Source organism: Diospyros lotus, chromosome 9 (genome assembly GCF_014633365.1).
Source record: "Diospyros lotus cultivar Yz01 chromosome 9, ASM1463336v1, whole genome shotgun sequence".
NCBI lineage: Eukaryota > Viridiplantae > Streptophyta > Magnoliopsida > Ericales > Ebenaceae > Diospyros > Diospyros lotus.
The window spans coordinates 11,022,403-11,038,780 of record NC_068346.1 but is presented as its reverse complement, the minus strand read 5'-3'; the positions used below and the strand labels follow the sequence as shown (position 1 = coordinate 11,038,780).

Genomic DNA, 16,378 nt, shown 5'->3' with positions numbered 1-16,378 from the left:
ATACTATGGTACCCAAAGCTACCAATTTGCATCATACAGTTAAAAAGGAAGCAAGAGTACAATTCACTACTCAAACCCTGCTGTGGTCTCTTGAGATCCCTACCACTCTTTTTAATATAAAAATAAAAAATAAACATCGCTTGAAGTATGATTTAAACAAGAAAGAGAATTTAATTAAACATAAGACCTTAGTCCCTGCATAAATCAAATTGTGTGTTATCAATAAACCAGGAAACAGAACTATGAACAAGAAGGATAATCACCAAATAACAAGGGAGTCATGAACTTAGCTTGCAGCAGCACCAAATAACAGTCCGAACAAAGAAGCCCAAGCAGTTGTGAAAAGCAATCAACTTTCATCAATTCAATCCAAACAAACAAAGCTACGTCTTAATTATGGAACATACGGGAAATCACAAGTTTTCCAACTCGGAAGTCTGGAACCAAACAAACATGAAGCCCGTCAGTCTTTCAGGAGGGGGGGAATGAATCATGCATTCCCAACCCTTCGTCTTCATGCATAGTTCAGTCGGAATATGTCATTCAACACATAGAAGCTACCTTGTGGTGTAGGCATCAGATGGAACATCTGGTGCAATACCATGCGAAGAGAAAATTCAATTAGGAAGAATAATAAACTAGCCATTGACAATAATAAAAGAAAAAGGGGACAGAATTCATAAGAAAGTACCTCCCGCCTAATTTAAATTCAACAGTTCATAGGCTGTCAGAAGACACGGAATATTTTATGTAGGTAACAAATGGAAGTAAAAGCTGAAGATTATGCCAACGAGTGTAAATCCAAATAAATAAATAAACAAATAATAAAAAATAAAAAACTTCAGGTATTTTAAGGAACCACTTTTTTTTAACCCCTACTACCTCAGAAAGTTCATTCTTGTCTTCTTTCATGATATACTTGTATACAGCCCATCTTTTGAACAAAACTTGAACCACCTAAGAACTATCTTCCAAATCCTCAGGTCTAACCAACTGTTTGTAAAGAAGTCTGAGTGTATCTTCACCAAGGGGAAGGTGGATTATTTAGGGCACATCATCACTGGGGAGGGAGTGACTACAAATCCCAAGAAGATCACTGCCATGGTAGAATGGCCAATACCAAAGACAGTAAAGGAATTGAGGGGATTCTTGGGGTTGACAGGATATTACAGGAAGTTCATTAGGAACTATGGAACTATCAGTAAGCCCCTGACTTAACTGCTAAAGGAAAATGGGTTTGAATGGAATGCTAAAGCAGAGATAGCCAGGAACCCATATTAGCCTTGCCTAATTTCACCAAACCGTCCATTCTGGAGACTTGCTGATGCCTGTGACACAGGAACAGGGACAGTACTAGTACAAGGAAACAAGCCCATAGCTTTCCTCGGTCAGGCTCTGGCCCCAACACACTTGGGGCTGAGCATATACGAGAAGGAACTTATAGCAGTACTCATAGCAGTGGAGAAATGGAGGTACTATTTGGAGGAGAATTCGTTCATTATCAAAACAGACCACGAGAGCCTTAAATTTTTTATGCAGCAAAGATTGCATGCGCAATTACAAAGGAAAGGGGTAACTAAGCTATTAGGATTGGATTATACAATCCAATACATGAAGGGGAAAGAGAATACAGTGGCTGATGCACTATCAAGAAAAGAAGTAGGGGAGTGTCAAGTTATCTCAGCTGTAGTACCTGATTAGGTAAAAGAGGTGTTAGCCAGCTATGAGCAAACACCATGGGCCAAGGATCTACAAACCCAACTGGCAGCAGGGCCAACCGATCACAAGGGGTATATTCTAAAGGCAAGATTGTTGAGATATAAGGGAAGGCTAATGATTGGGGATGACAACCAACTCAAAATGAGGATACTACAAGCTCTGCACAATTCCCCAATTGGAGGGCATTCTGGCCTAAATGTTACTTACAATAAGGAGAGGCAACTATTCCATTGGCCAAGGATGAAGAAAGACGTGACCAAATTTGTGTTAGGGGGCTCCATTTGCCAACGATGTAAGCATGAGCAAGTTCCATACCTCGGCTTGCTTCAACCCCTAGAGATATCGGAGCAAGCATGGCATAGATCTCCATGGATTTTGTAGAAGGACTACCCAAGTCTAAAGGAAAGAACACCATATTTGTGGTGGTGGACAAATTGACAAAATTCAGTTACTTTTTAAGCCTAGCTCACCCATTCATGGCTCCTGAAGTAGCTAGGTTACTATTGGATTCAGTAGTGAAGGTGCATGGGTTGCCTATGTCTATCACATCAGACAGGGATAAGGTGTTTACTAACAATTTCTGGAAAGAATTATTCAGGTAGCTAGGAGTGGGGTTGCATTCAACAACTCATCACCCAGAGACAGACAGGCAAACTGAAAGGGTAAATCAGTGTCTCAAAGCCTATCTCAAGTGCCTATGTTTCTCTAAACCTAAGAGTTAGAACCAGTGGTTACCACTTGCTCAGTGGTGGTATAATTCCAACTACCACAGTTCCTTAAAAAGATCCCCATTCGAGGCCTTGTTTTAACTACAAACCCCCAATGATACCTACGGTTATGCACTACTCCAATGTGGAATTGGCAGTAGAGAAACACTTGTAGTAGAGGCAAGAAGCCCTATGATTATGCTCTGTATATGTTTCATCTTCCTTGTTCTCTGGTTTGATAGGTCTTAGCCTCCAATCTGTACTTGTGATTATTGGGGCATTTTTGTTAGCAAACCAGTAATGTACAGAGAGTATTTGTGAGTTGTTCTTGAGGTTGTAATTTCTATTTCTCATATAGTGCAGTGAGCTCTTCTCATTGGAACTTAACGTGGACATAACCCTAATTTGGGGTGAACCACAGTAAATCCTCAGCCTCTTCTTTATTTCCTTCAGTTTATGTTTATAATCTGTGTATGCGTCCAGCCATCAATGGTATTTCAGATTATTTGACATTGAATTTGTTTTAGTATTCTCTTGAGTCCTCTACTATTCATAATAGTGGTATCAAAGCACAATTATTAAGATTGTCTCCTAGGGTTAAAAGTTCAATCCGAATCTGGTCGATTCAAATCTAGGGTTTCATTTGTTCGTGTAGTTTATTTTCTCTAGAGTTTCTAAGAGTCTCTATCAGCAGGTGTTTGTTGTGTGTGTCTCAATCAGAGTCTAGAGTCTCTTAGGTTACCTTCGTGCAAGGCGAAGATGGCATCTACCCGAATTGAAATCAGAAAATTTGATGGCAAAGGTGATTTTGGAAGGTGGAAAAAGAAAATGAGAGTATTGTTCTCTCATCATAAGGTGTTGATAGCACTTGAACCGGATGTTTGAAAATGGTCCACAGAATAGCTTGCTAGGACCGTTGAGATCAGAGAGGAGGCATTTAATTTGATATTTCTCTATTTGGGTGACAGTGTAATCAGAAAGGTAGACGGTATGACTAACCCTCTTGACCTTTGGAATAAACTTGATTCTCTATATTCTATTATGATTGCACCTAATCTGGTTTATTTGAAAGGCATGTTTAATTTTAAGATGAAAATCTCTAAGTCTATGGATGAAAACATTGATAAATTTACTAGACTTACATTGTTATTAAGAAGTACTGATCAAGCATTAGGTGATACCAGTAAAGCTATGATTTTATTGAATTGTTTACCTGATGATTATAATGTTGTTAAGCATGCTTTACGATATACTGGTATTGTACCTAGTTTGGATCTTGTAATTTCTAGCATTAAGGCTAGGGAATTGGAATTAAGCACATCTAAGAAATCGAGCAATAACTTGTTTGTAAAGGGTAAAAATGATAAAAGGTATAACATAGGAAACACTGATCAATCTGGTGGGTCAAGGCTAAAGGGTAAAAAGAAAGAAAAGAAAGGAAAGCAAAAAAAAACCAAATGGAAATGTTATTACTGTGGGAATAAGGGACATATAAAGAAGTATTGCTATGATTTTATCAGAAAACAAAGACAAGGGGGGAATGTGACCATAACTGCTGATAGTTCAAATTGTTTGGCTAAAGTACTCACTGTATCTAATTTCTCTGTTGATAATTAATGAATTATGGACTCTAGTTGTTCATTTCATGTGTGTCCTAACATTGAATGGTTTCAAAATTTTAATAACGGAGAAACTAGAACTGTTTATATAGGAAACAACCATTCTTGTAGTGTTCAAGGTATTGGTGACATATAAGAAACTTGATCTCTCTTGGTACCTTAGATGAGTTCGGATTTTTTTATCGAGCTGAAAATGGTTCTATGCATGTATTTAAAGGAAATGATTTAATCTTAACTGGTGCTAAGAAAAATGGTTTGTATGTTTTGAATGGTTGTTATCATCCCTCTGCCTGCATTGCTAACACTGATAAGACAGAGCTATAGCACTTGAGGCTTGGTCATATGAGCCTGAAAGGTTTACAGGCACTCTCAAACCAAGGTTACCTTGGATCAGTGCCTGTAGAGTCCCTTGATTTCTATGAGTCATGTGTTCTGGGTAAACAACACAGGCTGAGCTTCCATAGAGGAACTCACCTGGCAAAGACATGCCTAGAATACCTGCATGCAAACCTATGGGAACCTTCTTAGATTCCTACTCATGGTGGTAAAAGATATTTCCTATCTATTGTAGATAATTTCACTAGGAAGGTCTGGGTGTTTCTATTAAAAACTAAATATCAAACTCTAGAGAAATTTAAAACTTGAAAGACCATGGTAGAAAACCAAGCTAATAGAAAGATTAAAATTCTATGAATAGGCAATGGTCTAGAGTTTTGCAACGGAGAGTTTGATGAATTCTGTAATACTCAAGAGTATACTTAGGCATAAAACAGTTAGGAATACACCCTAACAAAATAGGGTAGCTGAAAGAATGATCCGAACCCTACTTAAAAAAGTTAGGTGTCTTTTATTCACCTCTAGCATACCTAAGTCCTTTTGGGGAGAGGCTCTCTCAACTGCTGCTCACCTAGTAAATAGAAGCCTCTCAACAACATTAAACCTTAAATGCCCTGAAGAAAAATAGACTGATAGGAAATTAAATCTAAATTACCTAAGAGTGTTTGACTGTGAAGCTTATGCTCACCAATCTAAAGGAAAACTAGAACCTAGGTCCATAAAATGTGTAAATGTGTGTTATCAAGAAGGGACTAAAGGCTATAGCCTATGGGATAGACATTTAGGTGGAGTAAAAATTCTTATCAGCAAAGATGTCATATTTAATGAGGCCATTTTCCCTTGTAAATCATCAAATACAAAGGAAACCAACACACAAAAAACCAGATGATTTTGTCATTTTAGGAGGATCTCAGATTCAGGTGGAGCAACCTACAGGAAGTAACGACTTGCCAGTTGCTCCTGCCCCTCTAGTACCTAATCAAGGAGGAGTTCCCTTGCCCATGTCTAATATGGATCATACCTCTTATCATAATAATGATCAAGAGGAACAAGGAGATGACCCTAAGATTGAGATGGACCACCATGACTCTCCTCAACAAAACCTCAATGACTACCAATTAGCCCGAGACAGAAGCATGAGGGTTATAAGACCTCCTACAAGGTATGCTTATTCAAATTTGATTTACTGTACATTAGTTGCAAGAATAGAATTAAGGAGCAATAAGTCATCCACGTATGAGGAGGCTATCAGCTCCCAAGATTGCAACAAGTGGCAGCAAGCCATGGATGAGGAAATGTCCTCTCTCATGGCAAATGGTACTTGGAAATTGGTCCCTCGACCTGAGAAGCAAAAACTAATCCAGTGCAAATGGTTGTACAAGCTAAAGGAAGGTATGTCTCCCTTTGACCCAATTAGATATAAAGCTAAATTAGTGGCTAAGGGTTTTACACAAAGGGAGGGTATAGACTACAATGAAATTTTTTCACTTGTAGTTAAGTTAAAACAATTTGCATGATACTTCTTGTTGTTGTTCAATTTGATTTGGAACTAGAACAATTAGATGTTAAAACAACATTCTTGCATGGCGACCTTGAAAAGCATATTTATATGGTACAACCAACTAGATATATTGATCCTCTTAAGCTTGAGCATGTATGTTTGTTGAAAAAATCTTTGTATGGTTTAAAACAATTCCCAAGACAATGGTGTAAAAAATTTGACAACTTTGTTCTAGGGATTGGTTTTATTAGAATGCAATATGATAACTGCTTTTACTTCATGCTCTCTGATATTCCTGTTTATCTATTGTTGTATGTAGATGATATTCTGTTAATTAGCAAGTCTAAGTCAAAAATTAGTGAATTAAAATCAATGTTAAATACAAACTTTGATATGAAGACTTAGGACCTGCTAAGAAAATTTTATGAATGACAATAAAGAGAGATAGAAGTAAATTCAGCTTGAAAATTCAACAGCATGACTATCTTATAAAAGCTGTTCACAAATTCAGCATGCATAACTGCAAAACTGTAAGTGTTCCCTTAGCTAAACATTTTGTTCTAACTAAATCTCAGTGCCCTACATCTAACTCAAAAATTGTCAAAATGGAAAATATCTCATATGCTAATGCAATTGGAACCATTATATAACTCAATGATTAGTATCAGGCCTGATCTTGCATATTCAATTTTTTTACTTAGTAGATTTATGTCAAATCCTGGAAAACCTCATTGGGATGCTTTGAAATATTTGCTAAGGTATATTAATGGTTCTATAAACGTTGGTCTAAGTTATAAGAAGAGCTATGATACACTTGATCTTGTAGGTTTCGTAGACTCTGATTTTGCAAGGGATAGAGATTCAAAGAAGTCTACTACTGCTTTCTTTTTCATTTTGGGTGAAAACTGCATCAGTTGGAAATCACAGTTACAGTCTCTAGTTGCGCTGTCTTCCATTAAGGCAGAATATGTGAATGTGATTGATGCCTTCAAAGAGATTGTATGGCTTCAAGGCCTTATAAAAAAGATCCACTTGCTTCAAAGCAAAGTGGTGGTATTTTCAGACAACCAAAATGCAATTCACCTGTCCAAGAATCCAGTGTATCATAAACGAACAAAACATGTGGATGTAAGATATCATTATGTAAGAGATTTAATAACTAATGGCATTGTGAATATTCAGAAGGTGCCTACCGAAGATAACCCAGTCGACATGGGAACAAAGGTATTGACTACAACCAAGTTCAAGCATTGCTTAGACTTGCTACATGTCGAAGTTGGTTGATCAAACAACCAACACGAGTAGTGAAGGTGAGAATTTAAGCATGATGCACAAATATGGGAATGTGAGTTCACCTTCAGTTTGATGCTTCAAGGTGGAGATTAATGTTGTTCGGTGAAGCATCAAACGATGTCGTTTGGTTAAAGGTTTGGAGGGCCACATTTGGCAACCGCAGGCTGCCGTGTGGCGCCTGCAGGATGGCCACGTGGCAACCATCCTCTTCTCCAGATGGCACCTGGTTGCCTTTTCAGTTGGAATATTGATCGTGTTGCACGATCAAATCTTGACCATTCATCTTACCTTTATGAAGCTCAATCCCAACCGTCTAGATCTACTATTTATCTCTCGCATCGAGATTTGAAGCGTTATGGGAGAAAAAAGGAAAGAAAGAGGGGAGTCAATTTGGCCGAGGGTTTTTTGGGGGGTTCCTTTCGCTTTGCTCTATAAATGCTCTGTATATGTTTCATCTTCCTTGTTCTCTGGTTAGATAAGTCTTAGCCTCTAATCTATATTTGTGATAATTGGGGCATTTTTGTTAGCAAACCAATGATGTACAAGGACTGTTTATTAGTTGTTCTTGAGAGTGCAATCTCCATTTCTCATATAATGCAATGAGGTTTTCTCACCAAAACTCAACGTGGGCGTAGCCCTAGTTTGGGGTGAACCATAGTAAATCATCGGCCTCTTCTTTATTTCCTTCGGTTTATGTTTATAATCTATGTGTATGCTTCTGGCCATCAATGGTATTTCAAATTATTTGAGATTGAATTTGTTTTGGTATTCTCTTGAGTCCTCTGATATTCGTAACAGTTTTTAAGGGGAGAGGTATATTGTCACGTTCCTAAGGGTAGGATAGTCCATACCCCAAATTTTGTAAGTTGTCCAGGTTGTACCAAGGCAATTACCGGCTATGCTTATTGGGTATACCTTCTAGAAGGCACCCCTAACTAACTATAAATATGTAAGGAGGCCCAAGCCCCGTTATGAGTAAAGATTCCTCTCTCTCTCTCTCTCTCTCTTCTCAGATTATCTTAGAATTCTCTTAGAAGAATTCTACAATAGCCCTTGTCAACTTCAAGGTGCTGACATGGGAGATGTCTTTGACATTAATGTTGTAAGGTAGGTTCTCTTCCCTTTTGTTATCTTGGTCTTCCTTTGAGATCTACCTTCAAGTCTTAAAGAGGCTTGAAACAAAATGTTGAGAGATGTGAGCGAAATCAAGTATCATGGAAATGGTAATAACTTCCTAAGGGAGGTAGAATGACCCTCACTAAAACTCCTTGTCGAACCTTAGTACTTCTACCTTTTTCATATTTATGGTTCATGCTTCTATTGTTAAAAGGACATAGAAGCCTAAAAACACTTCCTTTTGAGTGGTTTAGTGACAAATTAATTACCATTTAGTTGGATCAAGTTTGTCTTCCACATGAGGGTTGGGTGGCGGGGATCAAACAATAAGTACTTTTAACAAAGCCCCTCTAGATAAATGAGTTTGGCAATTCTGATTGGGAAATGAAGAAGAGTAATAGAGAGTATGTGTGCATGAGGAATTGGCATACAAGGAGGATTGTTTCTCCTAATGGGGTTGGACTTCGGAACCCTCAGGGGGAGGGGAGGCAGTTCTAACTTCATCCATTTCTAAGTGGGCAATGGGACTGTTATAACTAGGGTCCCTGGAACTATTTTCTTGGACAGGAAATTCTATCACACTTACTCTCACACACTCATGGATTTGATCTTAGGAACATATTTAAAAGAGTTAACAGAAAATAAAACACAGAAACAGAATTAAAAGAATAAGAATACACAAACAGAAACGCAAACCACACATCCACAAGAACACCTAGATTATCCTGGTTCATGCCAATTGAATTGGCACTACGTCCAGCCTTAAGAACCCTCCAAGAGCAACCTTCTTTGATTCATAAAAAATGATACCAGTACATCAATTGCACCCTCTCGATTACAAGCCTTCTCTTAAAATTACAAAAGTTATTCTAAACACAGCCTTTCCTCTATCAAAGCTTTCTCGAGAAACAACTGAATTATGCGCCTAATGCCTAGCCCTCCTTCTCTATTTATAGAAAATTTAGAGCAGCAATTCCTAGGCTATTAAAGAATGGATATTTCCGATTTGACCCCCAGCTTGACAGCTATTTACAAGAAAGTCCATCACCTATCTCTACCCTCTAAAATCGCATAATAACCTATATAAAAACACTGTTGTCACTGCCTCAATACTCTAGACAAAACTCTAACAATTCTCCACCATTATCTTGAGTATGATCCATTTCATTCTTTGTCCATCAAAGCCTTGGCCTGCTCTTCCTTTTGGTTCCAGCATGATATACCTGATCATTCAAAACACAAAACAAACATTAAGGACATTAAATCAATGCTGTAAATTTCAACAATGGATCACCTTAGACAATACTTTCAACTGCACTTAATTAAACCTGCAACTCTCATTACATTATCGACCTCCTCAAGGGGTTTTCCTAATGGATACATTCCTAGCACCAATATGATTGGTCTCTCCATGGTGTCTACCTATTCTTCATCCTAGGCAACACTCTAAACCTTCTACTCCCTTGCTCATTATCAGCTTGATGATTCTATTTCCCTTTCCTTGCTTATTCTGGACTTTGATCAACAATGGCTACACCATACAAGATAACACTTGCACACACCATTTTCCCTCACTGTTCACAAGGACCCTCACTGCAAGAGCCAAAGCTATCTTAAACACTAGCTTCCTCCCTCTGACAATCCAGCCCAAGCTTACACAATAAATATGACCAAAATTTTTTTCAAATTTTCCTATTGCTATACCCTGGTTCATAGGCTAGTTTCGGACATTCCCAAAGAATTCTCCTTGCTGTTTTTCCTTTACACAGCATTCCAGATTCCATCCCTTGCCCTTAACATCAGCTAATTTCATGTCCTATTGGTAGAGTTTTCCCTCATAGGTAAGTTCCCTTAACTTTAGAAGACCTAAGCATACCTATTCTACAACTCCACAACACCTAACCCTTCACACCAGAAGCAATTCCAGCATAATTATATTCAATTCCAGCAAGCTCGTATACGCTTGGGAATTCTTAGGGACACACCATCTCCACTAGGTTCACTTCACCTAGCTCCACCATGAGACAAGGCCTAGATAGGTTCCCCCTAGATCCTAAAAACTGATCTCTAATGGGATTTTGACATATACAAGGTCTGGTTTGAAGACTTCTACATTTGGTAATCTTACCAAACTACATGGTTCCTATTCCCTTATACCTATAAACTTTTCCCTCCCCTAATATCCCTAGCCTTAGATACCTTTTCTTAGTTCTTGCTCAACATGTGAGCTATCCTCAACAAATGACACTGCCTAACTTATCCTAGGCTTTCCTTAGGGCTGCAGCTTATCCACATAAAAATGCAAGCATGCACCACATAACCTCCATTCTTGAGGGTTGCTTCCATCTCTTTAAAAGATTCTTGTGCAACGTCTTAGGACTTCAATTCTCCTCTATAGGAGAATATCTTTTTCTATCAAATTCTCCTAAGGACATTAGGCTTCATTTTACAGCTTCTAATATTTGGAACAGCTCCACCATGCAAGGTTGTTAAAATCGTAAAATCGTAAGAGGGTTTTCGACATGTAAAATCGTAAAATCGAGTGCGATTCAACTTCAAAATCGTAAAATAATAAGGGTTTTCGGTACAAAAAATCGTAAAATCGTACCCGTAAAATCAGGAGTTTAACAACCATGCCACCATGCATCCTAATTTCTCCCATCTCCAATTCCCTTGACCTTAATTTGGTACCTAGACAAACCATTTCCCCCTCCACCATGTCTCTATGGATAAATACCCATTTCCTATGAGAAGTACACCCTAAACCTAGGACCTATGCTATTTTTCTGCATATTTAGAAAAACTATAGGACATCCGCACTCTCATAGGCAAAACCACACATGGTGTTTGAACATTCAGGGGTGGTTCTCTCTTGGGATTCCTTTTTCTTGTTTGGACAATTTCTTTTGATGTGGCCCTCCTCATGACAGTGAAAACACTTCATTGGTTTCCTATCATTCCCAGACTTGGACCTAGACTTCCCTTTAGATTTAAATTCTCTATTTTCAGTCCTACTTATAGCGGTTAGGACATCCCCGGCTGAACCTGTTCCTTCTAATTCATGTTGCAATTCCTTAGAGTTCAATGCCCCGAAAACATCTTCTAGGGATAATTTTCCCTACCATGTTTTAATATATCAACAAAGGTTTCATATGTTCTTGGAAAAGAATGCAATAATACAAGGGCTTTATCTTCCTCATCATAGTTAATATCTATGTTTTCTAAGTTAAGACATAGTTTATTAAACTCATCTATGTGATTATTTAGTTTCCACCCTTCTTGCATTTTAAATGTAAAAACCTTTGCCTTTAAATACAACCTATTTGACAAGGTTTTTGTCATATGAAGACTCTCTAATAAACTACATCTAGCCTTAAGAACCACACACCCACAAGAACACAGAGATTATCCCAGTTCATGCCAATTGAATTGACACTACATCCAGCCTTAAGAACCCTCCAAGAGCAGCCTTCTTTGATTCATAAAGAATTATACTAGTACATCAGTTGCACCCCCTCGATTACAAGCCTTCTCTCAAGATTACAAAAGCTATTCTAAAACACAGCCTTTCCTCTCTCAAAGCTTTCTCGAGAAACAATTGAATTATGTGCCTAATGCCTAGCCCTCCTTCTCTATTTATAGAACATTTAGGGCGGCAATTCCTAGGCTATTAAAGAATGGATATTTCCGATTTTACCCCTAACTTGACAGCTATTTACAAGAGAGTCCATCGCCTATCTCTACTGTAAAAACCGAGACTATAATCACTCAAGAAACTCACCGATTCAATAACAACAATGAATACTGAAAGTAGAACATAAAAACAGAATGTAAAAAGGAGAAATCAAACCAGATTGCAGCACACACAATTTACCCTGGTTCATGCCATTTACATGGCACTACATCCAGCAATCCAAGAAGCAAACAATCCACTAGAAACAAGTCTGAAACCAGTACAAGAATTCCCCTCTTCCCTCTTCCTTTACTCTCGGATACAATACTCAACCGAAGCTAACAAGAACTTGAAACAACCAGCTCTCTCTCACGCCTCTCACTGTACCCGAACCCAAGGAATAAAGAATATGACTGATTGATGATGAAAACCGGCCTCCACACCCTTCTATATATAGACTAAGGGAGGCGGAAATATCTAAGGGAGATAACTAACTTTACATAAAGTCTAAACTACCCTTACTAAAGCAATTAGATACATTTATGTCCTATTATCTAACTGCTGCCACATCATCTTCAATTCTTTCTGGTTTCTTCAATAAATCCAGCTTTACTTTAGGCAAAACAGTAACATCTACCCTCTAAAATCGCATAACAAGCTATATAAAAACACTGTTGTCGCTGCCTCAATACTCTAGACAAAACTCTAACAGGGACGAAGACAAGTGGTATGGGAACTAATCTCTTTAAGGACATTTTCCTAACTTTTTTGTGCATAGAACTGTTGAGGAAGAGCCTGTTAGCGAGTGATTCTCTCCCCCTCAACTAAGGTTTTGTGTAATTCTCACCCTTTGGACATAGACAATAGGACTGCATTTGATGGGGATACCCAATGGCAACTGGAACCTTAGAAAGGCCAAGACATCAGTGGGTGATCTCGAGGAGATCAGGAAACCAAAACCAAGTGCAAAAGCATAGATTTTCTAACAAATGCGTTAATCAGAGTACTCTCCCCAACACACACACAATTGAAAAACAAATAGCGACCACGTTTAGCAATCAATAACATAAATACAACATAACTATCGGATCATCAATCAAAATTTTCCCGTTCCAGTTCCGAGTGAAATAATGCTTAACCCTAAACATCGCAACTATAAGTAATCCTAATAAGTGCCAGAAAATATTTTGTACAGTCAAAAATCTATACGACCACACCAGGAAAAGGCTGTCGTGTCAAATCAGTCCTTTAGCCTCTAGAGACTCTTATGTACGGAAATAACTACGAGGATCAACCAATCTCACAACAAACTTCACTGATCACAACGATACAACATAAACGCACACAGACAGATAGAATTATCGAATTCATATACATAAATCTATATAAATATATATAAACAATACCTGGCTGAACTTAAGGGCGTGTTGTTCGCCGGCGAGTTGGAGGTTGCCACTGACGAAGACAAGCATGCCGCCGGCGGGGCCGGAGGGCTGGCAATCGACGGTGGAGATGCTGTGCTGGCACTGCTGGAAGGGGAGGCTGGTGAGCTTGGCCACGATGTTCGGGGAGCCCTGGATCTTCTGGCCTTCGAAGGTCAGCATCGACGAGTCTTGGTAGAGATTCGCTAGCGCCGTCCGATTCGAGTCGAAAGTCGTGTAGTAGTGCTCCACGAACGCCTTCGCCACCGCGTCTGGGTCCATCGCCGCCGCTCAATGGACGACGGCTTTTCTGTACATACGAAGGTCCTCTTAGGAGGAGAAAAGGCGAGAAAGATGGGATAGAAGAAAATGGAAGAAAAAAATTGGTTTAACTTGCGCTTGCGCTTGCGCTTGCCCTTGCCCTTGCGCTTGGCCCGGGGTACCCGTTTAGTCCCAGTCAACTTCCAACAAGCATTAGGGTTTTGAGTTCTAGTGTCCATTGCCGCGCCTCCTCTTATGAGTTGGGGGTAGCTCAATTAAACTCAAAAACTTAAAACCCACGTCAAACTCTAAATAAATTCATTCATTACTATAATTGTTGTTATTATTGAAAATTAGCAATGATTTTTAAATACTAAAATAACTAAGATATAATATTTTTAAAGTGATATGATAAAATAAATGAGATGGCCTTTTAATTATTTTTTCGATTCTAATCTTAATATATGGCTCTAACTATCCTATTGGTCAACTAAAATGACTAATAGTTGTGAGTTTATATTTCGATGATAAATAATTTGTATATAATAGATTTAATTATAATAAGAAAGTTATCATCAAAAATCAAAAGCAAACCGACGTGCATGACAATCATTGTTGGGTGACTGTTGAACTCCTAGAATTACTTCGTTGATTATTGTGGCCTTAAAAAATAAACCTATAAGGAAGGTTGTCCCAAGACCTTTCCCAAAAAGACCTATAATGTCTAAGTTAAAGATTGTTTATAAATAAAAAAAAAAAAATTGTAAGATGAATGAAAAAAAAAATGTATTTTATCAAATCTCTTAAAAGTAGGAGTGGTGCTAAATACAAAAAAATACATCTTTAGTGCAAGATGTTTTAAATAGGTTTTGAAGAAATTTAAAAAAAATTAAGGTGAGATCATATAAGTATCAACCTTTCTCACTTTTTTAGTTAAAAAAATTATTTTTATAAATCAAACAGGATAATTTTTTATTTGCACAACTCAAAACTCAAATTTCCCTTTTTTTATATTTATTTTTTACATATCAAAATACATAAGAAATAAAGGTGCTGTGAGTAAATTAGACTCCCAATGCTCCATAAAGGAAGCCGCCATATATCATTCATACCCTTAAAATTTTGTATAAACGATCCAAGAAATGTGAAATTTGCTTAATTTGATTCTGTGTGATAATTACATCAGTTGGGTTGAGCAAGCCTTTTGTATTGTCCAGTACAAAACCAATGACAAGTATTGGCTGCTACTGTGAGTGCATGCCGTTCGTTTTTATTCAATCTACAATATACACAATCCACTCCTGTTACTAAATACTAACAAGAAGCTAAACCTATCTCTGTAAATGCAGATCTTCCTGAGCTTGATTGAGACAGCCAAAAACGCATCAACTCTTGGAATAATAGCAGTTTTCAGTTTGTGATGCACCGAAGTCCAGAACAACCTCGATGCCAGGATGGTGATATCGACGAGTCAAGGGCGAAAGGGACTCTGACCTGCTGGCAAGTAGAAGCATAACCAAGTGAAGAAGATTGATTCATTGTTGTGCCCTTAAGCTGGTTGAACTGAAAAATCTTCCTATAATGCTGCGGGACAATGATAAACAACTGCATGAATTTGGCGTAAAATAACACATTATTAGGCGAGACAAACACTATCATCCCAATGAAATGATTGCTGTTGCAAAGTGGTACAGCTCACTGAGCCTCGAGAAAAAAACTGAAAAAAAGAAACGGAACTTACGGTTGGTAAAAAGGGCAACCTATTTCAGCATTTTAGAGTGTGCAAAACATGCACAATAAGTCATTGATCACCAGCAGGCCCTCTGCAAGAGCTCGGACCCAATCCAGTATAGAAAAAGCGGGAAACTTCCCGATAAAGTTGTTCGGCTTCAAAAGGTTTTGAAACATATCCATCCATTCCACGCCTTAGGCATTCCTCGTGTGTAGCCTGAATTACATCTGCAGTCATAGCAAGAATTGGCACATGCCAATTGGAACCGTTACTGTAGGCTTCCACAGATTGCTCTCCACGTGGAATGCAACTGCTGAAGTTGTATTCCATGTCTCGAATACATGCAGTAGCTTGAAACCTGTGCAGAGGATATTCAGTGGGCTTCAGGAAAAAAATTATTTTGACACTTAAATTAGAACAACGAGAACTACTATATATGTACGTAAGAACATATATGGAACATGTATGGCACACACATCACGACAATCTAAATCTGTGTTACCCAGAATAACATTTATACATAATGCAGAACGGGAATGGATCCATGGTATATGTATGCTCTAAAATGGTATACATTTACCACAGTCCATTTTTGTCTTCAAAAATTCATGCTAAAACAAATTTCCTCGAGCATTGCAGCCCGTCTATTGCATTTCCTGTGCCAAAACTCTGTACTCTCTGGATTTAGTTCATTGTATTCAATTTTTTCCCTCCCAAGAGAACTTTAATCCTACTTTCAAAACTATAATTTGTGCAAGGAAAAGCAAAGGAAAGAAATATAAATTTGCTTATGTGCAAGTAAAATCGTACATGTATGAGTAAGTTCATTTTATTTTCTTTTTGTTTTCCTTCCCATTGAAATCCTAATCATAGGCCTAGGGGGAATAAATAAGAAGAAACCTTTGCATCGTTTTAAACTGCTAAATCACCAGACAAATTGAAGTGAACCGTGTTTTAAGAGAAGCAATTCAAATTGTAATCACTTCAGATTTTCACGTTT

General features: G+C 38.0%; 2 protein-coding genes across 3 annotated transcripts in view; both read right to left on the bottom strand.

Annotated features, from left to right (window-relative positions):
* Positions 1–151: 151 nt before the first annotated feature.
* Positions 152–13,860, bottom strand: LOC127810004 (nuclear transport factor 2B). Its single transcript, XM_052349219.1, has 2 exons — positions 13,371–13,860; positions 152–589 (listed from the first exon to the last, which is right to left on the bottom strand). The coding sequence occupies exons 1-2, from the start codon at positions 13,665–13,667 to the stop codon at positions 515–517; spliced, it is 372 nt and encodes a 123-aa protein (XP_052205179.1). The 5' UTR covers positions 13,668–13,860; the 3' UTR covers positions 152–514.
* Positions 13,861–14,789: 929 nt separating this feature from the next.
* The window catches only part of LOC127809778 (histidine kinase 3-like), a 7,572-nt gene continuing 5,983 nt past the window's right edge, over positions 14,790–16,378 (bottom strand). The window contains exons 10-11 of one of the 2 annotated variants that reach the window (XM_052348849.1): positions 15,388–15,736; positions 14,790–15,230 (exon numbers count right to left, since the gene is read on the bottom strand). In XM_052348849.1, the coding sequence (XP_052204809.1) occupies positions 15,448–15,736 (289 nt within the window). In that variant the 3' untranslated portion in view covers positions 14,790–15,230; positions 15,388–15,447. Of the gene's footprint in view, positions 15,252–15,387; positions 15,737–16,378 lie in introns of both variants that reach the window. The other variant, XM_052348848.1, reaches the window with a different exon arrangement.